The sequence below is a fragment of the Chinchilla lanigera genome, unplaced genomic scaffold (genome assembly GCF_000276665.1).
Source record: "Chinchilla lanigera isolate Chin_1 unplaced genomic scaffold, ChiLan1.0 scaffold00025, whole genome shotgun sequence".
Taxonomy (NCBI): Eukaryota; Metazoa; Chordata; class Mammalia; order Rodentia; family Chinchillidae; genus Chinchilla; species Chinchilla lanigera.
This window is the reverse complement of record NW_004955426.1, coordinates 383,084-405,131: the sequence shown is the minus strand read 5'-3', so window position 1 is coordinate 405,131 and position 22,048 is coordinate 383,084. Positions and strand designations below refer to the sequence as shown.

The 22,048-nt window shown below is 56.4% G+C and overlaps 2 protein-coding genes across 4 annotated transcripts in view; one reads left to right on the top strand and one right to left on the bottom strand.

Moving 5' to 3' along the window:
- Dap (death-associated protein) overlaps positions 1 to 6,539 on the top strand; it is a 53,412-nt gene extending 46,873 nt beyond the window's left edge. The window contains exons 3-4 of the mRNA XM_005386121.2: positions 3,828 to 3,870; positions 5,032 to 6,539. Of these exons, the coding sequence (XP_005386178.1) occupies positions 3,828 to 3,870; positions 5,032 to 5,145 (157 nt within the window). The 3' untranslated portion in view covers positions 5,146 to 6,539. The remainder of the gene's footprint in view (positions 1 to 3,827; positions 3,871 to 5,031) is intronic.
- Positions 6,540 to 10,117: 3,578 nt separating this feature from the next.
- Positions 10,118 to 13,903, bottom strand: LOC102004834. Of its 3 annotated transcripts, XM_005386119.1 has the most exons (5): positions 13,313 to 13,903; positions 12,952 to 13,040; positions 12,683 to 12,839; positions 10,921 to 12,260; positions 10,118 to 10,309 (listed from the first exon to the last, which is right to left on the bottom strand). In XM_005386119.1, exons 1-3 carry the CDS (start codon positions 13,707 to 13,709, stop codon positions 12,684 to 12,686), a joined length of 642 nt encoding a protein of 213 aa, XP_005386176.1. In that variant the 5' UTR covers positions 13,710 to 13,903; the 3' UTR covers positions 10,118 to 10,309; positions 10,921 to 12,260; position 12,683. The 3 variants fall into 3 exon arrangements, 2 of the variants coding, with proteins under 2 accessions (XP_005386176.1, XP_005386177.1); XR_001234323.1 differs by lacking the exon at positions 10,118 to 10,309 and having other exon boundaries at positions 10,941 to 12,260; positions 12,952 to 13,168; XM_005386120.2 differs by lacking the exons at positions 10,118 to 10,309; positions 10,921 to 12,260 and having other exon boundaries at positions 12,531 to 12,839.
- Between the last annotated feature and the right edge of the window lie 8,145 nt (positions 13,904 to 22,048).

Sequence of the window (22,048 nt, the reverse complement as noted above, 5' to 3'; positions counted from 1 at the left end):
AGCCCTAGCCCAGATGCGTAGCTTGGGTTGTGCCTCAAGCTTGGGGCTGCGCTGTGGTCACCGCCCCCACTGCTGGGCTGGAGTCAGCCCTCCAAGGCGTGCACAAGGCAGAGGCACTCCACTGGGGCCGCGGACCCCAGGTCGTGGCAGCCACTCAAATGGTCGCAGGGTGGGTGTGGCCACGGCCGTGCCCTGGGCCAGGGCACCTGGAACACGGGGCAGCACTGAGCGTGGCCCCCTGCGGGCCGTGGGCACAGCCTTGTGGGAGGTCCAGGCGGGCATCAGGGCACGGCACCGGCACTGGGTGTGCAGCGTGGATGTGCACTGGCGTGCAAGGCGTGCATTTGAAGACACGGACCCGGGATGGTGAAAAGACGACCCTTGGACTTTCGCTTCTTCATGTTTTAGTATTTACTTATTTTTTTAAATATTTAATGCTAATTCAATATAAAAATTTAATATTTACTTCTGTGGCTCCTAATATTTACCATTCTCAGATTCCTTTGGAAAGGGCTGTCCGCACCCAGCAGGAGCCACTGCTGCAGGACACTGTCATCCACTCCCTCCTTCCCCAGTGGAGAAGCGGCACGTCGCCTGTGGGCGTAATACCCCCGGCGCCCCACCCGGTGCCTCACAGCCAGTCTGAGCACACTTACCACCGGTGCTGGTTTCTGAGCAGCACCCTCGGCCCCGTACCCCGATGGTCCGTTCAGAGCCAGCTGCGTTACGGTGATCGCTGTCCATTTATGAGCGGAGCCCACAGCAGCTGAGACCCAGCAGATGGAGTGACTTCTCCCCACATGGTGGTGGCCCGTAGGGTCAGGGTGGCCAGCAGAGTACCGTCCCCCGTGCCCCCGGTGGGTCCCGGAATCCGACCACAGCCCCTGTGAGCCAGGCTGGGGAGGAGGGTGTCATCCCCCCAGCCCGGTGGCGTTCAGGTTTGCAATGGGACCGGCTCCCTGAGAGGCTCTGGAGCAGTGGGACGCTAAAGATGGAGCCAGAAGAGACAGCTGGTGCCAAGCCGCCCTCAGGCAGGGCCGGGCTGGTGGGGCCGGGTTGCTGTGACCACTTGCCAGAAGTCACCTGCACCTCCCAAGCGGCAGAGGGAAGGCACAGGGCCCCACCTGCCTTGCCGGGCTCCGGAGCCACCTGGAGCCCCAGCTGGAACAGAAGCGGCCAAGCCTGTGGTCCGGGAGAGGCTCACGGAGGGCATGCATGGCCAAGGGTAATGCCCAGCACCCTCCTGATGGCCTCGTTTCCAGCACTTGGTGGGCAGGGCCGTCCCGGGGACGCTGAACGCTGAGGCTACTGGGGGCTGGTGGCCAGTGTCCCCAGGGTTGGCCATCACTGCGCTCCGAGAGGACTCTGCTGCTCAGGGTGCGGCTGCTTGCGAAGCAGTTCTGCCTGTGTGTGTCCGTCTGTGTGTCTGTGTACACGCGCATCAGCGGTAACAGAGCTACAGCGATTTTAACCTTTCACTTGTCCGCCTTTCAGCCGTGTTCACATGCATGGACACAGTGTGTGTATCAGCCGCGCTTCCCATAGGGCCGCGGGCTCACTCGTACCAGACTGACCTCTGCGCAGGACGTTCTCACGGAGGGCGTGGGACAGGGTGGGGCTCCTACATTCCTGCTCTTTCGAGCCTTCCCTCTCAGGCCAGAAAACATAAAAAATAGAGTGGACAGAAGCAGTGGTGCGCTCAGCACACAGCGAGGTGGTGTGCCTTCACGGAAGGTGACGCTGACTCCTTGTCAGATGGAGCTGCCCTTGCGTCCTTCCGTGCTGAGGACATTCACGATAACCGAAAGGACGTGCGCTGCCTTGTCCATGTTCCTTCCCCATGTGCTGGTGAGCGTCAGGATCCAGCCGCAGCCCCAGCTTGGGTGCAGCCCACACACCCAGCCCCCATGGCAACACTGGCGGTCCTGCAGGCTGGGACAGGGGTTCAGTGAGACCCGACGCTCCTGTAGTCCTCGTGTGGGCTCTTTGGCTGGGTCACAGGGCCGATTAACAAGAGAAGAGCTTGCGTGTCTCATTAATCTGTGTGCTTTTAGAGCTCGCCACGTGAGGGCACCGTCTGAAGAAACAAGCAAAGCAAGATGCTTCTGCACTGCGTAGCCACAGAACAAGCGATCTGAAGAAGGACGGGGTGCGCAGGTCTGCAGACTAGGGTGGCAGAGTCTGGGGATGTCATTAGGAGATACAGGGGTGAGAGTCATTGGAAGCTGAGGTCACTTGGTGAGCTTGTCTGCCCCAGTCAGCAGATGCCAGTCCGAGGAGGACAGCCCTCCCTAAAGCATATTTACGCTTGCACCTGTAGGAAGAGACAGGCGAGTGACCCTCCTGCAGTCACAGGTCCTCCGGTGACCTCGGCTGGAATAATCAATACACCCACTCCACCGCGTCCTGACTCCCTCACTGTGCGAAGGAGGCCTCAAACTGGAGCGCACTTACTCCCCTCTGGCTGATCCTGCAGTTAAGTCACACGCAGAAAGGAAGAAAAGGTTCCCCCAGTTAACCGCACAGTACACATGCGATGACAGCCGCGTAGTGCGGGGCTTGTGTTTCTGTGCTGCTTAGTAAGACTGAAGCTCCTTCTCCTGGAGTAACAAAAGTTACTTGGGGGATTTCGAGCGCCTGGAGCTGTGAGCTGCCGGAGATCTTTCTGAGTACGGGGCACTTGCCTGCAGCAGGGTGGAGCTAAGATAAGCGGTTCTCAAAGGATCCTGGCAGCAGAGCAGTGGGCGGCGGGCTGGGAGGGTGTTCTGCCCCCAGGCCCCCCAGCTGGGCTGGGAGCTGGCGACCACCTCCTGGCCGGGCCTGCTTGCCTGTGCCAGAGGTGTTTCAGGGGCTCACATCTGTGTACTTCTTCCCCGAGCCCCCGCAGCCAGATGTTTAAGCTGTGTGACAGGCTGCATCCAGACACACACACAGGGCACGTGAGAATGCGGGATGCCCCCGCGGTCCAGTTCCGAGAGCCCATCACAGAGCAGCAGCAGCATCTGTGTAAGAGGAGCGCATGCGGCATCCGTGCAAAGACTGGAAGAAGAGTGAACAGTGCTTAGCCCAAGGCAGTCACACATCTGTGATGGTAGCGTGTTCTCCTGTGGGTGAACAATCTACCTCCTCCACTCTGTGACGCTTTGGGTACCACTGAAGATGCAATAGCTTCCCAAGGGCCTTACGTTTATAATACCTGGGCTGCAGGGGCCAGCCAGGGTCTGTGCTGGCTCTGAGGTCTCCCCAGTAGAAGCTGCTGGAAGCCATGGGCTCTGGGGGCCGTGGAAGGGCAAACCCTTGCTGGATAAGGCAGGAAGTTCATCCCAGCGTGGAGCAGCTTCCGCCCAGCCTCAGGGAAGCGCTTACTTCCTTTCGGTTCTGTCTGGGCTTGCCCACCATGGAAATTCGGGGGTCCACCAGGAAGCAAACGGAAGGTGCTCTTAGGCAGTTTGCCAGCTGTTTGCCACCTGCCCAGACAAACCTCAGGAGAAAGGGACCCTGGACCTGCCGGCCTGGTGGTTGTGAAAAAGCTAGCAGAGGAAGAGGTCTGCTCCCTCATTCCTCCGTTCTCCTCCTGGGAGTGAGCGAAACCACCTTTGTTGGTCGTACACCCCAAACCCAGCCTCACCCACCTTCACGCAGTCGCCGCCTCCCTGTCCCCTTCTGGGACGTTTCTTTTTTTTTTTTTTTTTTTTTTTTTTTTTCTCCGGTACCGGGAATCGAACTGACGACCTTGCGCTTGCCAGGCAGGCGCTGTGCCGCTGAGCTAAATCCCCAGCCCCCTTCTGGGACATTTCTGTTCAACCCGCCTCTCTCTTGTTTTCCAGCCCACCCAAGCCGACCGTGTTCATCTCCGGTGTCATCGCCCGGGTAAGAGCTGTCACCTCTTCGCACCCACAGTGCACGGGCCCTCGTCCCGGCCTCTGTAGTTAGGAAGTGCAGAGCCCACAACCAGGCAGGTCCAGCGGTACAGGACCCCTGGCCAGTGTTCCTGTCCCCCGTGCGGGCTCCACCAGCCCTGGCAGACTATGTCCTGGGGCCAGGCATCTAAGGGGCCTGAGCGGAAAGGTTTCCACATTTTTAAATGATTGAGAAAATCAGCATAACAGCTATATGTCACAGCACACAAGCATTAAATATGAATCTAGCACCCATGAACAAAGTTGGGGTCACTCAGCACTCCCTGATGTCTCCCCTGTAGCTGCTTCCTTTGCGGGTCCCTGGGCTAAGCTGACATTTTGCTCACACCGCTGTCTTCTAAGAAACTCGTGGGAAAGCCTGGCCTCTCCTAACGCCCCGCCCCCTCTGTGACACCACCCAGGCTGTGCCCCTCCGCATGTGCAAGTCCTTACCTGGTGTCTGAAGGGAATGCCATTGCTAGGGACAGCTCCGCTGAAGGAGCTGTGGCCACCGCCACCCTGAGAGCCTGGGACAGTTGTGGCTGCAGCCATGTGTGACCGTTCAGGGCAGCACGGTGAGCTCCACTGCGCACGCCAGGCTCCAGCCTGTCCCAGCGTGTCACCCCCACCATGGCCACAAGAAGCCAGCTGGACCCCCGCCAAGCACAGCCAGACACCTTCTCTGGAACGAGGCAAATCACTTTCAGCTCGACCTGTGCCTCGGCACCCTGGCAGCGCCCAGTCTGGCTGACACATCCATATTTGAGACTCCGCATTAGGTCCTGCCTCGCCCCAGTTCAAATGACCAGAAAAGCAGCCCTAGCATGGCACAGCCTCCCACACCCAACTTGATGCCAGGTTTGTCGTATGGCACCCGAGTCTCATCACGTGGGCAGAGCCGTGAGCATCACCCATCCTGTGGCATATGGGCTCCTCCACCTGTAGCTCCCTGCTATGATGGCCTCAGGACCCCACAGCCACCGGCTTCTTGCTGACAACAGGCCTGCTGCCCGTCACCCGCTTGCAGCCCCTGTCCATCCTGCAGAAAGCTGGGACCCTGGGACTGGGGCTCCCACCCCACTGATGGATTCGCTCACGAGTAACCGGCCTGTGCGTTCCTGTCTCCTCACAGGGTGACAAGGACTTCCCCCCAGCGGCCGCACAGGTGGCTCACCAGAAGCCCCACGCCTCCATAGACAAGCACCCGTCCCCGCGGCCCCAGAACATCCAGCAGCCTCGCAAGTGACCTGGAGTCACTAGGACCCCGGCTCCCTGCAGCAGCGCCTGGTCGCCCCCGTTCACACTGCAGGACAAAGCCGGCCCCGTCCTCGGAAAACGGCTTGTTGCGGGGGCTAAGGCCAAGCAAAGCCTCCTGCCTCTGTCTTGTATTTGCAGTTTCAAACTAGAAACGGCTCAAACCCCCAGCTTTGTGGGAGCGCCGCTGCAGGGTCATTGTACGTCCAGAAGTGCCATTAGCAAGTTGCCAAGACCTAATTAAAAAGCAGCCTTTCACACGGTAGCTTGAATTCTGTCTCAGCAGTCGCTGCGGCCCCCAAACCCCAGGGTGCACACTGAGGAGACGGGAGCTGAGGGCAGCACAGTTGTCGCATGCCTCCAAGAGAGTAAGAAATACGGGGCAGAGGTGGCAGGGTTCACATGCGGCCTCCAGACGGGCCCAGGGGACTGCACATCCCCCCGGTGTGGCAAGGGACGCAGGACAAGTGCTCGGGATGAGCCGGACACAGGGCACACAGCCCCTCCCGCCTGTGACTGGCCCTCGCCCCGAGGGCCCAGCCAGGCCGGCTGTGCATCCCCCTCACCCCTCTAGAGCCCTTTTGGACTCAGGAAGTGACTGTCTTCCTTGAGATGGAGGAAGAGACACTAATTCCTGAACCCTTGGGTGAGAGAGTTGAATCGTGAAAAGATGGCGGAATTAAACACCACCGTCCACTTGCCCCAAAGGCCCTTCTTGTGGTCACTGCCCCGAGTCCTCCCGGTGTGTGTGCGCCCCAGCCAGCCACCCGGTGACTCCCGCTCGCGTCTCCTGCCTTGGGCGGGGGTGACAGGCTCTCTGGATGCAGCGCACATGGCTTGGCTGAAAAGCCAACAACGGCCTCCTTCAGTCCCTAGGGCCCTCACAGCACTGCTCAGAGCCGGGGAGCCCGACTGTCCCTCAGCCAGTAGCAGATTCTGGGTGGGTCACAGCGGTACTGTGTGCATCTGACAGCTGCCTGGCCCCTGCTCCAGGTCCTGCCTCCCCACCCAGGAGGAATCTCCTAAGGGGTACTTAAAGGATTTCCAGGGAACTGACTCACAGGAGGCCAGTGGGTTGTTGATCTCGCATTTCCTGATTACAAGACCTGGTGTGAAGCGGCCTGGGGCCCTGGGCTTGGCCGGCAGTGCTGCAGGGAAAGTAGATGAAGAAAGGAAAGGACCAACTCTGGCAGGGCCTGGTCACCTCCGCCACAGGAAGCAGAACCATCCTGGGTCCCTGCAGCTCTGCAGCCAGGGGTCAGCTCGCCCTCAGAGGCCCAGCCTGTGTCTTTTCTGGGCTAGAATGCACAGATTCTTCTGGAGTGAGTTTCTCAATGGTTGACTTCAAGAATAATCGAGATTCTAATAAAGCCCGTGTGTCCCTTCTCGGGGTTTGTTTTCTTACATTGCAGAGGTTCCCGTTTACATTTTAATAGGGCTGCCAGATGGTTTCGGTAGGAACACAAACATGCGTGCGTGGTGGATATTTACACAAATCGTTTCCCAGACACAAAGTTGAACTGTTGGACACCTGGCAACTGGAGCACGGTCATCTACTGAGATTGTCAGAAAACACAAAAGCTTAATACAGCTGATGGAAACACGTCCCGTGGCCAAGCAGCTGGCCCAGTGCTAGGTGGACCCTCTGGGAACAGATGCAGAGAGAATTATTAGCAGTCGGCTGGGAGGGGGAGTGCCACCCGATGTGAAAGACATTCGCCCGCATCAGATCTCCTGCAGCCCTTGGGAGGAAGACAAGAAATGGTCACAGCTGTGGAACCTAGAGGCCCAGAAGCAAATCCGGGTCCACAGTAGGAGGCCCACGGGTGTCAGGGAGGGCCGAGCGTGGGTGTGGCTGTCACCCAGCTCAGCAGCTCCCGACAGCCTCAGCCTTTCCTCAGCCTCCAGCTGGCCCCTGCTGTCTGTACCCATGTGTCCTGTCCCCTGTGTTCAAGTGGGGGCAGCAGCGAGGGTCCTGCCCATTTTGTCCGGCCAGGGCAGTCTCAGCAGGTATCTATGGTGGATGAAGACACAGCAGAGGACCAGGCAAATCCACCGTCACCCACACTGGTCTCCTACTGCAGGCATCACAAAGTCCCCTAGACTGTGTGGCTTTGAAAAACCACTGTGTGCCCTCCCTGGTTCTGGGTCAGAAGCATGGAGTCAAGGTGTCCCTGGGCCCCTCCTACAGGCGCCAGGGGCTGTGCCCACCCCTCACAGCTGGCTGCTTCCACACTACCTTAACCTGGCTCGTGGCAGCAAAGGTCCAACCTTGGACTCTGCAGCCACCAGGCCGTCTCCCTCCATGTCTGTCCACATCCTGAGGACCCCAGATGTTAGGCTTGGACCCAGCCAGTGCAGCGCCTTCACTAATCTCACCTGCCAAAGCCATTCCCGAAGGAGGCGTCCTGTGCAGGACACTATCAACCCAGGTCATCTGTCAGGGCCAAAGGGCCAGCAACTCACTCCCAGCTGGCACCCCTTGATGAACTGTTGATTTGCTTCATAAATTGCTTTGCTTTTTTGTTGTTTGTTTTTATTTTTTTTGACACAGGGTCTCACTCTGTAGTTCAGGCTGCCCTTGAACTCACTATATGGCCCAGGCTGGCCTCAGACTCCCTGCCTCAGCCTCCTCCTGCCTCAGCCTCCTGAGTGCTGGGATTATAGGTGTGTACCACCATGCCCAGCTAGTAAACTGCTTTTCAAAAGCATACTGTGAGAAAGTCACCACCTGCAGATGTGTCCAGGACAAGGTGTGAGCGGCTGGAGCTCAGTCGGCCTGCAACAGGTGCAGCTGCTGAGGCTCCTCTTCCTCCTGCCCCTGGGCTCCGATCCCTCAGGTGAGACGTCTGCACATCCTCACACCTCTTCAGATTCCGAAGATGCAATCAAGGACCTTCACAACCACAGAAAATTCTTCCATCCTTCTCCCCTTGAACCCTAAACATTATTATAAATCCAACTGCTGTGCTTTCCGAAAAACCCAATTTGTCAACTGGAAAAGATCCAACATTGTCTGCTGGATCGGCCTGATGTAGCTTGAGGGTTGGGGGCTCCATCAGAAGCCCTAGCGAGCTTTTGATCTCATTCTGTGGTTCTGCAGCTGTGGTCACCCACCAGGCGGAGCCAAGGTTTCATAGTGTATGGCACAGTTCCCTGCGAATTCCCAGAGACTGCATGTGTCACTGTCACAGATGAGAACTGAGAATGTGCTTAGAGAACTGATGTCCATCTCACGATCCCTAGTGCTCTGGTCACCACTGCAGAAGTGTCACCCCTGGAGAACAAGTGGCACTACCTAGAGATAGGGCTGTTTGTGTTTCTTTGCTTGGAGACAGGGTCTCACTATATAGTTTAGCCTGGCCCAGAGCTGCTGGTGATCCTCCTGCCTCGGCCTCTGGAGTGCAGGGACTGCAGGCTTGTGCTACCATATCTGGCACTCTGGAGATGGCTTTGGTTATCACAGCCAGGAGCAGGGTCTAGTTGGGGGCATCTTGTGAGAAGAGGCCCGGACACTGTCGAACATCTTCCCATGCTTAGGGCAGTCCCCTACCCAGGGAAGGACCCCAGCCAAATGCCAGCCATGCTGAGAGTGACAGACCACGTGGCTGTGATACTCACAGATGACAAAATCACCACCCTACAAGTCCGTGGCCTAGGCATCCAAAGGCCAGCATTCCTGAGCTGTGTCCTTGGAAACAGCATCCACATCCGCATGAGGATGCATGTTTAGTGTGCACAGCTAGTGTATCCCAAGCCCGTGTGTGTTTTCAGAGCCCAGAGAAGAGAGAAACCTGCTGTGGTGCAGATTTGATCCTGGATGCAACGGAGAATTTGACCGAAGCCAATGTTTTCCCAGACACCAACTTGGAGAGCGAGGTCAGGGTTCCTCAGTGTCTCCTACACAAGGGCCGCCAGAACGAGGGCTGGGCTCTGGGTTCAGCTAGTTACATTTTTTCCAAGAACTGTCTGGAAACCTCCTTCCCAGTTCAGCAGTCTGTTTGCCCTGGTGGACCACGTGCACCTTGGGCTGCTGGACCTCAGCTACCAGGATGCGTGGCCAAGCGACAGGGCTGAGGAAGATGCATGCAGAATGGGCTGAGCGGAGAGTGCAGGCCAAGCTGCCTGCAGGGCCAGAGCTATGGCCGCAGCTTCTACCCCTTCCCCTGGCTGACTCTCTACCCTCCACACCAAGGACAACTCTATCCTCACCTGGAGGGACAGTGGCCAGTGGTCACATCCTGAGACACACCTCCTCCCATAAAGTAAACTGAGCTGAGAACACAGGCCTTAAAAGTAGAAAGGACAGCAGAACATGGTGGCACATGCCTGTATTCCCCGCACTCAGGAGGCTGAGGCAGGAGGATCACCACAAGTTCAAGAGCAGCCTGGGGACACAGTGAGTTTGAGGCCAGCCTGGAGTACGTACCAAGACCTTATCTCAAAAAACAAGCCAAAGTAGGAAGGATCCCTAAGCAACAATCACCAACAACAAATAACTGAAGACCTAAGAACTGCCGGCACGGGGGAAAGCCATCCTGACTGGCTTGCTGTGCCCACGTGTGCCCCGGAAAAGCCCTGAGGCGCTGCCCGCCAAAGGTTCTCATGGAGCCCCGGATGTGTGACGTTTGGCTTTCACAGCTGACATCTTCCTGCCTCCACACTCGCTTTTCAAATTGACAGGTTAAATTGTTTCACTACCTGCATAGATGCTGTTAGCATAAAAAAATTTCCAAAAACCTTATGCGCCAAGCCAGAGACTCACCTTGCAGGCACGAAACTGTTAGGGTATCTAAGAGAGCTCCCATTCATTTCCTAAACAAGCACTGTCTTCAAGGACAATTAGATAACCTGATCATAATGAGATAATGATAAATGGACATTTGTTTATTTTCTTCAAACCGTACAGATGCAGCGAGTTATCCTGTCTCTCATTAATCACAAAGACACGGAAGGAGGTGACTCTGGGCTTAAATACCTTCTCCGTTATCACCCCAGGCACTGTGAGCAGTTAGAGCCACAGTCGGCCTCCAAAGCCTCGTATGCCCGGGTGGCGCTGTGGGAAGGTGACCGGGTCCTGGAGCGCTGTTCTAACCCGCGAGGCGAGAGTTGATCCAACATGAGTTCCTACGGGACTGCCGGTCAGGAGGCGGAGCCTGGGGGAAGAGATGGGGCGTGGCCTGGGGGAAGGGGCGGATCTGGGCGTGGCTTGAGGAAGAGGTGGGTGGGACATGGCCGGGACAGCCCCTCCCTTCCCTCTCTGCTTCCTGTTCACACGGTGAGCAGCTCTCCGCCCCCAGACCCTCCCACTCTGCCCTCCTACCTTAAGCCAGCACACTGAACTGAAATGCCAAAACCGTGAGCCAGGTTTAAACCTCTCCTCCTTCAAACTGTGTCAGGCATTGTATCCCCGCAATGGGAGAGCACCTGCGACCCTACCGTCAGCATCGTACCCTACCGTCACAGCCACCAAACCATCATCGCCGTCCTGGTCATCACTGCCAGCTGCAGCAGCACATGATCACCCTCCTCCCGCATCTACTGGGCACGCACTGTGTGCCAGGCACTCACAGCGGCCCCACCTGGTAGGCATGGTCACGATTATTATTTTGCAGATAAAGAAACTAAAGTGTAGTAAAGCAAAATGGCATAGTGTACTTGATTCACATAGCTAGGAGGTGACAAAGCTAAGACTGACCTGGCTGGCACGAAATACTATGCTTTCACCACCACTCTGTGAAGAGCAGGGCACACCATATCGTTTTACCTGTAAAGCAGGGGTGATGGCTTGTCCTCCAGCAGCCAGCTTGGACCATGAGGCAAAGAAGTATGGAAGCTCTTGTTATAGTTGTACTGAACAGAATAATAAGAGCCTGGGTCCTTGGTTACAGCCCCAGCACTGTGACGGCCCTGCCTGCCTTCTGGGCTTTGCTGAAAGAAACATGAACACTTACGCATTTAAGTCACATTTTCTTGATGACCGCAGAGAAGCCTGGAGCACCAGCTTTAATGCTGAACACGCTAGGTTGCACCTTAGCACCTCTGCTCCCTCACACCAAGACCGTGCTTCGGATTATGGCCCTCTGCCCCAGCTTCCCCATCCATGAAAAAGAATGAGGATGGGCTCTGTGTTGCAAAGTCACGGTGTGCCTGGCCACACTGTGTGCTAGGACTGTGCAGTCACAAACTGATGGCGGCCACGGTGACAGTGATCACGCCGCCTGTGAGGCTGGCCTGAGTCGTGCTGGGTCCCCTGCTCATGGCGGCCACATGGGGCAGGTCCTCTGGAATAGGGCAGGGCACTACAGCTGCTCTGGGTGCGGTGAGGTTGGAGCAGCAGAGGTAGCAGCCAAGGAGGAGCAGGCCAGGTTTTTTACCTGTGCAGTGACCGTTCTTCCTCATGCTCAGCTGCCAACCATGTTCTGGGCAACAGAGACGCTCCGCGCGGCTGTATCATCCATCCAGAGACTGAGCTCGAGGGGAGCAGGCGGGCAGGGCAGTGCCTCTGCAACCACCGCCCCTCCCGCAGCTCCAGCAGGCCTTCAGGGACGCCTGTGTCACAGCAAGAGAGCAGGACGCTGAGTCCGCTCCTGGTTCTGCTGCTTTCTACGCGGGTCTCACGGTGCGACCATGGATGTGGTCAGTGGCAAGGACTCCCCAAGGGAATGAGAGGACCTCGTGGGACAGGTGAAAGGGAAGGACTGGCCTTGCCCGTGGCTCTTGGAGCCCATCTGTGTCACACCTGGTGGACCTGTCCTTGTCGTGGTTGACCACACCAGTTCTTAGGGCACGTCTGCTGGCCTGAGGGTGGAGTGGTCACGCCAGAAAGACCAGCCATGAGGGCTGGGTGGGTCCGAGGCATTTTCTTGGAGGCTGAGTCAATCGCTGCAGTCAGTAGCCCTGCAGAGCAAAGCCCTGTCGCAGCCGTCTCTCTCCTCACAGCTGGGACAAAACACCCGATACCACAGCATAAAGGAGGAGTGGTTTCCCTTGGCTCACGGCTCAGTGCCTAGCCAGAGGCCCCAAGGCAGGACAGAGTGGCAGACGGGCCAGGTGCAGGAGAGTTACTCAGGACACGGTGGACAGAAGTGGAGGTGAAGGCAGGAGCTGGGGAGGGAGAAAAACACTTCAAGGCCTCACCCCAGAGACTGCCGCTTTTAACAGCGAGTCAGCTACGAGCTCCCATAACCCAACCACCCTCCAAAATTGCCATGCGTGAGCACGAGGCTTTGGGGGTCACCCAGTTCTCAATCATGAGTGCTGCACACGGCAGCTCTGGTGATGTCCGCAGATGCCCACGCTCCCTGATTGTCACACACTGACGGCGGGAGGGTGCTGCATCCTTAGCCCTGCACACTCCGCCCCTTACTGGTGCGGATCTGTATCCTCGCCCAGTGATCGAGGGGTCTGTGGCCTCCACTGATCCTCCAGGCCCTTCTCGGGAAAGCACAAACCTGGGCATAGCTGGAGGAGCCCCACCTTCATTGCTGCTGCCAGGGTTGAGAGCAGGCTTAGGGTGCACCACACACCTCACGGCTTGGCTGACCGACGCCAGGGAGACCTGTGATCCTTTTGGGAAAGAGATGAGGACCCAGATCTCCAAGAGCCGCATGGGCCACCTGGGCGCCTCTGGCAGTCAGGAGGGCATTCCCTCTGCGCCGGGTCTTGGGGGAAGAGGCACGGTGCCTGTGGGCAGTGAGCAGCGGGTGAGCGGGACATGACATCCGTTTCCCAGCCCTGGTCTCCCGCAGCCTCCTATGCTTCAGAAGCTGCTTTAAGAAGGCAGCCCGAGCTCTACCTGCCCGTAGATGAAGAGAGAAAGCTCCGCGTCGCTGTTGGCTGCAGGTTCCCATTTCCGGAGACAGCCTGGACTCTCCTTCCTGTGCTCTGACCCCAAGGACCAGGCTGGGTCAGCGGTCAGGGCTGGGCTCACCGCGCACCGTGGTGGGGCTGTCACGCTCAGCGAAGGCGCACTTCTCTCTGCCTGGCTCGCTTCCCAGGCTGATGGGGCCCGACTGTGGGAGGTCAGGTTAGGGGACACTGTCCAGTGCAGGCCCAGGGACCGGCCCCGAGCGCCACACCAGGCTCCGGACTCAGTGGATCCAACCCTGCCTAGTCTCCCACCACTGGAAAGATGGAGGTCTGGAGGGGGCGCCTACCGCTGACAGTGCCGGCTTTTGTCTTCTGTGGGCGCTGACCCCAGGTCCTGAAAGCCAAGCTGACAGTGCGGATCTTTGGAGGGCGCTGTCCACGGTCCCTACAGCAGGACTGACGGCACGGGTCTTGTCTTTCTGTGTGGGTGCTGCCCCTGGTCCTGAAAGCCCTCTGATGGCTCAGGCATTGCTTCTCTGCGCGCTGTCCCTGGTCTTGCCTTCTCTTCGCGCTGTCCCCGGTCCTGAAAGCCCACCGCCGGCCGCGCTGCTCTTGCCTTCTGCGGCGCTGTCCCTGGTCCTCAAAGCCCCGCAGTGGATTCAACGAGTGCTGCTCGTGGTCCGCTGTGATTCCGTGACTGCGAGGCGGCCCAAGGAGCGAGCTGCCATTGCCGCCCAACGCCATTAACCCGGGGGCCCGAGCACGGGCACTGAGACAGCTTTGCGGTGGGGCTGCGGGCGGGAGACCCTACGCGGGCACACCCTGGATATGGAAGCAGGGGTCGCCAGGAGAGTAAGGGGAGAGCTGCACGGTGTCGCCGCGCCTCCTCGCCGCTTTCAGGACAGCAAGGTCAGGAGCAGTCTGGGGCGGGCTGGGAAGGGGCCGCTCGGCCCGGGCGCCTGCAGGCTTCACCACCTCTGACTGCTCCCTGTAGCCCACAGAGGACGCGGGCGCCTGAGTCAGGAGGACCTCGTCGCTCAGGAGGCCGCAGGCAGGACCCGGTCAGGAGGACCCTCCCTCCGCTGGACGTGGGGGCAGACCGATGTAAGGAGCGGCTCAGGGCTGCCCCAGGGCAGGGCTTGTGTCGGACACCCAGCGGCCAGCCCCAGCGGCTCCTTCACCTGGGGCCAGAGGGCATTTTGTGATCTCTTCCACTATAGGGTAACAACTTCCTCGCCACAGCCCAGCCCCCAGCCGGATTCTCAGCTAGCTGTGGGCACCCACAAGCCCCTTCCTTGGCTCTCCTGTCTTTCCTCCCTCCCTTCCTTCTTCCCTTCCTTCCTTCTTTCCATCCTTTTTTAATTTGCAGTCTCAGGGATTGAATCCATTACCTCAGAAATGCTAAGCAAGCACCCTGCCACTAAGTCACGTTCCCAGGCCTTTTTATTTTGAGACAGGGCCGTGCTAAGTTGCCCAGGCAGGTCTCAAACCTGAGATCCTCCTGCCTCACTCTCTTGAGTGGATGGTGCTACAGGCGGTGACATCCCCAGTGAGTGGTGTTACAGGCGTGCACCCTCTCACCCAGCTCCAAAGCTTCTGTCTAATACAAGCCAATGAAAAGGGAAAGCGGTCTCCTTGCAGCCATTGCTTGTTTATCTGGTCTTTAAAATAAGCTTTTGAAACATCCAGGTGGATTTACAGGGGGCTGGCAGGTTTTCATCGTATGGGCCAGGAGAGCTTCCTAAAGCTCAGCTGGGTCGGGGGCGGGCCCGGGACAGCAGCGGCGCAGCCACCACAAAGCAGCACACAGCACGCAGTGTGGGCAGGAGGGCCGCAGGCTCTGCCCTGCCCCAAGCGCCTTCCACCTGCCCAGGCACCGGCCTAGGTGGCACCACGTGCACTACCCACCATTTGCTGTCTCGGCCCAAGCTGTGGCACAGCCTCTGAGGAGGGAAGAGCTCCAGTCGGCCTCTGCCCCAGGTGGCGATGTATTCAAACGTTTATTCTCTGCGTAAGTCCTTCCTTAATCATTATGTAGAATCGTGATTTTTAATGGAGTGGATCTCATATTTTTTAAGTTCAAAGAACGTCTCAAATAAATAGGAGCAAGTTGTTTCCTGTTGGATCAAAAATAACCTCAATGAAGAGCCAAGCGTAGCGCACACCTGTAATCCCAGCACTGCAGGAGGCTGAGGCAAGTTCAAGCCCAGCTGAGCAACCCAATGGGTTTGCGAGACCCTGTCTCAAAATAAAAAAGTGCTGGGAATGTAGCTCAGTGTGGAGACCCTGGGTTCAACCCCTCATACTGAAAGAAAAAAATGAAATGGCATGGTGGTGCCTCCCCATAATCCCAGCATTTGGAGGCTGAGGCAGGAGGGTGGAGGCCAGCCTAGGCTACGTAGTGAGTTTGAGGCCAGGCTGAACTGGATAGTAAGACCCTGTTTAAAAAAAAAAAAAAATGATGAACTGTGTCTGGACCATGTTTTTTTGTTTGTTTGTTTTTGTTTTTGCTGTACTGGGAATTGAACTCAGGACCTTGCACTTGCCAGGCAGATACTTATACCACTGAGCTATATCCCCAGCCCGATGAACTGTTTCTAAGTAGAATTTTTTGAGCTAAAAAGAAAAAAGCAAAATACCTATAAAGCACTAGAGGAAAATAGAGAAGAAAAGAATGTTGATTTGGGGTTTTAAAAATGCTTTCTTAAAAGAATATGAAATGCAAATATATTAAAGAATTAAGTTTGACAAATTTGATTAAATCATAATTTAAACTTTATATGAGCCATCCTAAGGATATGTGATAAAATATGAAAAAAATACAATCACTAGGGACGGTAGGAACTATGATCCAAATTCATAACAAGCCTTTCACAAGTCACCAAAAGGATGGTGAAAAGTTAACCAAAGACAAGTAAAAAAGCAAATAGAAATATCATATTTATAAAGCGGGAGGTGAGAACAGGCGGCGAACCCGCGCAGGGTGCTGGGCCTGCTCCAGGCACCGGATGCGTCCCGAGCCCGGCTCGCCGTCGCCCGCCGGACCTCGCTCGCCCCCTGCTGGTGGCTGCGCTCGACGCCGCCCCGCGGAAAACTAAGCGCGTGCTCTTTGTAGAAAGATTCGTTTCTGGGTACACACAGGGAGACACAAGGACCTCCGTGACCCGTAGGGCATAAAAACAAAAGAAACTTTCAGCACCCATTGCAAGGAGGGGCTGAAGGAAACGGGGTTCACCCTCACTGAGGAGCATTTGCAGGCCCCAGAGGGGATCTAACAGGCCCCCCAACACAGGAGCAAAAGGAACCACAGGTCCGGGCGACCCTGTTCTTAGGACAGCACAGAACATTAAGAATATAGTTCTCTTGCTAGGTGAGTGGTGCACACCTGTAATCCTACCACTCGGAAGGCTGAGGCAGGAGGATCGACACAAGTTCAAGACCACCCTGGACTATAGTGAGACCTTGTCTCCAAAAATGAAAACCAAAGACAAAAAACAAAAAGCAAAAATCAGTTCTCCAGGAAGAACAAGCACCTGTCAGAGGGACTGCCCAGGAGAAGCTAAAGTCGTCTGAGACCCTGTGATGGTGTTTGGGGTTCTCCCTTCTATCTGTGTGTTATTTTTAACTAAGGCCACCCTGGGAACCCGGAGGGAGTCTGTCTCAACATGAAATCGAAAGGGCTGGGTGGGGCTCAGTGGTACAGCACTGCCTAGCGGCACTGGGTTTCACCCAGTTCTGAGAAAGGGAGGGAGCGGGGAGAGGGAGAGAGACAGACAGCGACAGAGAGACACACAGAGACAGAGACAGACAGGGACAGAGAATCTAATTCTCAAATTGTTTTAAAAGCTCCCAGAGGGTGTATGCAAGCACAAAACAGAACACATCTTTTAAGTAAAAGAATACACAGGAAAACAAAGCCATGGTTCTGTTTATGTAGAGAAAGCACAGAAAACTCCTGCCCAGGGCTGGGCACCTGTGGGCACCCTGGGGAAGAGGGCCAGAAAGCACCCGAACCGGCAAGAAAGTATTCGTGGGCATCTCACACGTTTTTGTGGGATTTTTCTTTTCTTTTCCTTTCCTTTCTTTTCTTTTTTACTTTTTTTTGTCTTTTTGAGACAGGGTCTTGCTGCATAGCCAAGGCTGGCCTTGAACTCATGCAATCCCCCTGCCTCAGCCTCCCGAGTCTGGGATTACAGGCATGCACTACCAAGCCCTGCTAAGTCACTCACAAATTTTAAACCCTAACCTTTGAAAAATTAATTGAAAGTGTGTGGAAATAAAAAGGGCACTTCAATTAAAACAAACGATATGAAAATACTGGTGTATGTCCTCATTACCTTTGTGACTTACACACACTTCAGTTTATTCAAGTGTCACACATTTATATGTCTGGATGTGTTTGTTTTGAGGTGGCTTTTAGATCTTTTGCCACAATTCCCCCACCTTCTTACATAATCATATCTCTTTTTCTAGATTTTTTAAACATGAGAATCGGTCAGACTTAAAAGGAAAAACACATTCTTTCAGTTGCATGATATGACATTTAACTTGAGGATTAGGAACTTCTTCTCCTTTTTTTTTTTGCGGTACCAGGGATCGAACTCACTACCTTGTGCTTGCCAGGCAGGCGCTTATGCCACTGAGCTATATCCCTAGCCCCAGAACTTCTTGAATATAAAGAATTGAAGCCACTGGGGTGACATGTGTTCGTGGGTCCCAAGATCAACTTGAAGTCTGAATGAGAAAATACCTCTTATACACTATAACAAAACTCTCACCTTAAAATACAGCACTCTGAAAGGCAGACAGTTATATCCACGTTCAACAGTTTTGGAAATGATGTGGAAATCGCTTCACGTTCACAAAACAGAGCTTATGTCAAGGTGACAGCACTTGAAACCTGGTCCCCTGGCACAAGTCTGCTGTCAGAACGTCACCACTGTCAAGGCAGGGCATGGTGGCACCGCTGTAATCCCAGCACTCGGGAAGCTGAGGCAGGAGGATCAACTTGAGTTCAAGGCCAGCCTGTCTCAAAAACAAAAAAATCACTGTCACCAAAAATCCCGATGGTTGGACAAGCAGTAAATACCAGTTCATTTAAACTAAAATTGCAGAAAGATTAACTTGAACTGTTCTTTAGATTGGGGCATGTGATTCGAATTCTTTAAGATGCCCCCGAGTCTCTCAGGATTGCTGGTGTGTTTCTGGGAGTGCTATCTCCTGTGACCGTTCCCATCAAGGGCACCACTCGGTCTGGTGGGGTCCTAAACCAGCTTCCAGGACGTCTAATCGGTGACTGGGTCCCTCGGCTGCTGATCCCCCAGACCTCACCAGGTGCAGGTCAGCCGTGGCCGCCTGGACAGCCGCCTTCCTGCGTTCCCTGCCCTCAGTCTTGACTGACACTGGGCGGCCTCGGAGGTGACACAAGGACACCTCGCCGACCCCACGCACCTTGAGCTTTATCAGGAGCTCTGGCGTGGAAAGCCTGGGTCACCATGGCTCCAGCCATGACATCTGTCGCTTTGGTCCTTGGGCTGTCGAAAGAGTCACATCCACCTTTGCAAGAGTCCCGTCTCCATTCCGTGTGTGGGTGTGCAAGGCCCATGCCAGCCGCACACACGCCCATCCCTCAGCGCACACGGTCGGCCCTGCCCGCGGGGCCAGGGCGTGTGCGCCCTGGCATCCACGCAGCCTCTGAGAAGCAGCCCAACCTGTCCAGGGGCCGTTTTCCCCTGTTTCTTTAAAAGAAAAAGCTCAGAGGAATTGTTCAGCCACTTATTTAAAATGCTAACAAAGAAATGTGACCCAGCGGGCACAGGAGCGAAGAGCTGACTCGATAGCTGCTGAGACAGAAAAGGCACGAAGGGCCTCGGGGGCGAGGGCCAGGGGGACAGCAGTTGACGCTGTCAGGAGCTCGTCTTCCTGTGATCACTGCGTGGCCAGCGACAGAGCAACACCCCCCTGTGACGCCCCCGTGTCCCAGCGTGCGGTGCTGCTCCAATTTGTAAGGCTCTGTCCTGCCCGGTCTGCCGCCCTTCCCTGCACACGAGTTCCTGGCCGGCAGGTGGCCTCCTGGCTCCAGCTGGGACTGTGTCCGTCGAGGGCCAGGACAGGAATCCACCCCGCACCCCGTGGAGGACAGGAGCCTGGCAACCCCCTCCTGAGAGCAAGCTGAAGCCAACGCGAATCCGCAGAGGTCCTCTCGCTGTCACCACGTATGCGGGAGAGAGCTCACTGCGGCACAGGGCAGGGCACACGGTGCCCAGGTCCTGTCACCCGCTTGTCTCCGGGGGGCTTGGGGAGTGCATGCAGCTGCATCCCGTCCAGCCTTGTGTCATTTCAGCTGTGACATCTGGCCCCTTCCTGGTGTCTGCGTCACCCACAACAACCCCGCCTCTACTCCAGCGACCTGGTCCCCTCTGCCTCAACCCTTCTGCACCCACCATCCCAACTTCCAGCTGACACGCCAGACCCTCTTTCCTGCCCCGAGGGATGAGTGCCCGAAGTGCAGAGGAGTGTGAGATGCTGCCCCGTGCTCCCTGTTCTGCAGGACTGGACGATGCCGGGGGCCCATGGGCAGCTTGGGACGAGGACACCCAAGGTCACCCCTGGCACAGGCTGTGTTTCTGTGGAGCAGCCCCGCATGGCCCCTGTACACCGGCGTCATCCCAGACAGCCACTCCCTCGCTCCCTGCTCCTTCCAGATGGACCCTGGGCTGGGCTGATGGGGGACACTCCATGCGCATGGCAAAAGAAAAGAAAAATGTCGTTCTCTGTCATCTGCAGCCTCGTGTCAGACCCAGCTCTGGAGGGAAAGGTGACAGCTGGTCCATCGGTGTCATCAACAGCCACCTCCAATGTTGGACCCCAGGCAGGGGAGGCAATGGAGGGGCACAGAAGTGACTACACGTCCACCCCACAGCCACCTTCCCCGTGGGGGCCGCAGTGCCCAGGGACCGAGGACAGAAGAGTCCCCGCATCTTGATCATAGCCAGCAGCCTGGTGTCAGCCTGCAACGACTTCTTCAGTCAAGTTTCACTGCAATTCACTCAACACTAACAAGTAGAGAAATGCACCGGGACTTCCGCTAGCCACGCCTATACGTGACCCCCTGAGAAGGAACCTGTCCCTTTGGGTTCACTGTGTACAGCTCAGGAACTCTGGGCTGGTGGCGGAGCCCTGAGCCTGGCCTCCTGTGCTGCCCGAAGCAGGGTGGCAGCCGAGGGGTCCCTTCCTAGAGCCTGTGCACCCCACACGGGCTGGCGAGGTCCAGGGGCTGCGAGGTCCTCGATCTTCCACCTTATTCTGGGCTCAGATGGCTGGGGCAAGGGACGCACGGAGACTAACGGGTGGAGGAAGTGCGCTCCAGGCCGGCCTGAGCTGCACAGCGAGACCCTGATCAAAAAGACCAAAAAAAAATTAGTGGAGGAGGAGACAGGAAAGGAGGCAGAGGCAGAGCAGAGGCGCTGAGGGTGGCCGGGAACACACGTGGTGACAAAGCCCCGGAGAGGAAGGGGTCGCCGCCATTGGTCACCTCCCCCTGAGCACATGGGAGGGCAGAGAGGGCAGCCCCCACCTGGGAGAGAGGGGCCGCTGCTCACGGCAAGGAAAACACAGGCATCTGCGCAGATGCGCCGTCTGGGGCAGGGCGCAGAAGGAAGCCACCAAATCACGGACCAGAAGACCACATCTCCTCCTGTGAATCCCTTACCCAAAGAGAGACCAAACCAACGTTGCTTAGGAACGTACTGGTTCAAGCCCGGTGTGGTGGCACACACCGGTAATCCCAGCTACCAGGAGGCTGAGGCGAGAGGATGGCAAGTTGGAGGCCGGTGAACGACACAGCGGTACCCTGTCTCAGAATTAAAGAAAACATTTTCTTAGGGGAGTGTGGTTCGGGGCTCCCTGGGTTTATTCCCCAGTACTGCGCAGAAAAAAGAGAATAGGCTAGCTCACAAGGTTGGACCTCACCCCTCCAACCTCGCCACAGCGGCCCAGCCTGCTCACTCCCTCAGCGAGGGACAGCAAGCCTGTCCCTACCTGCGTGGGGAGAGGCCGGGGAGGCCAGCCCGTCCAGCGCACCCTCATCCTCCGACCTCCCGCTCCACACCCCCTAAGTTGACCGGGCCTCCTGTGCCTGCTCCAAAGGACCGCGCAAGGACAGAAGAGCAAGTGAGAACGGCGGCGTGGCGAGCTCTCCCGGGCCGCCGGGAGCCCCTCTGCTGGCAGATCCACGTCCCTGTGGCCCGGTGAGGCGAGCTGGGTGTGTGCTCACCTGCCGTCCCCACAGCCCCTCCTCCTCCCACTGTGCGCCAGGGAGCTTCCGAATCAGCCTGCGACACAAAGTCCACGAGTTCCAACTGTTCAAAGTAAGTAATTTATTCGGGGGAAGGGTGTTACCAGGAAGCAAAGTCCACACCCTGCACTTGCCAGGCAGGCGCTGCTCCACTGAGCTACATCCCTGGCCCCTCAAATTAAATATTTTAGAAAGTGCACGTGGCTGATAACAATATGCAATATAACAACCACTGTGGATTTCCTATCATCTTCTTGCAAAATTCTGTATTGTTTTTAATGTTTTTTACTTATTTTTTATTGTCTTTAAAAAAATTAAAAGGGCTGGGGATGTAGCTCCGTGCAAAGGCCCTGGGTTCAATCCCCATACAATAAACAAAAACTGGTGGCAGAGCCCTGAGCCTGGCCTCCTGTGCTGCCTGAGGTGGGGTGGCAGGCGAGGGGTCTGCGTCAGTCACCTCCCGCTCACCACATGGGAGGGCAGAGAGAGCAGCCCTGGGTATGGTTTTTTTTTTTAAAGTGCATATGGGACAGCTACTCTAAGGCCCACTGCTGAATGGTTTGGAGATCAAAGTATAAAGAGAAAAACCCCTCAGACCACCTGGGGGCCTGGGAAGGTCACGTCCCTACTGCCACAGTCCCTACGCCCTGGAAATTCTAGAGCTGGACCTGAGGACAGGAGAGAGGCCCTGAAATCCATAGTAGGAGAACTTGGTTGAAAAAAGCCTAAAACTCAGCGCTGATCACCTGTTTTCCTAGAAGAAGGAGAGAGAGAGAGAGAGAGACAG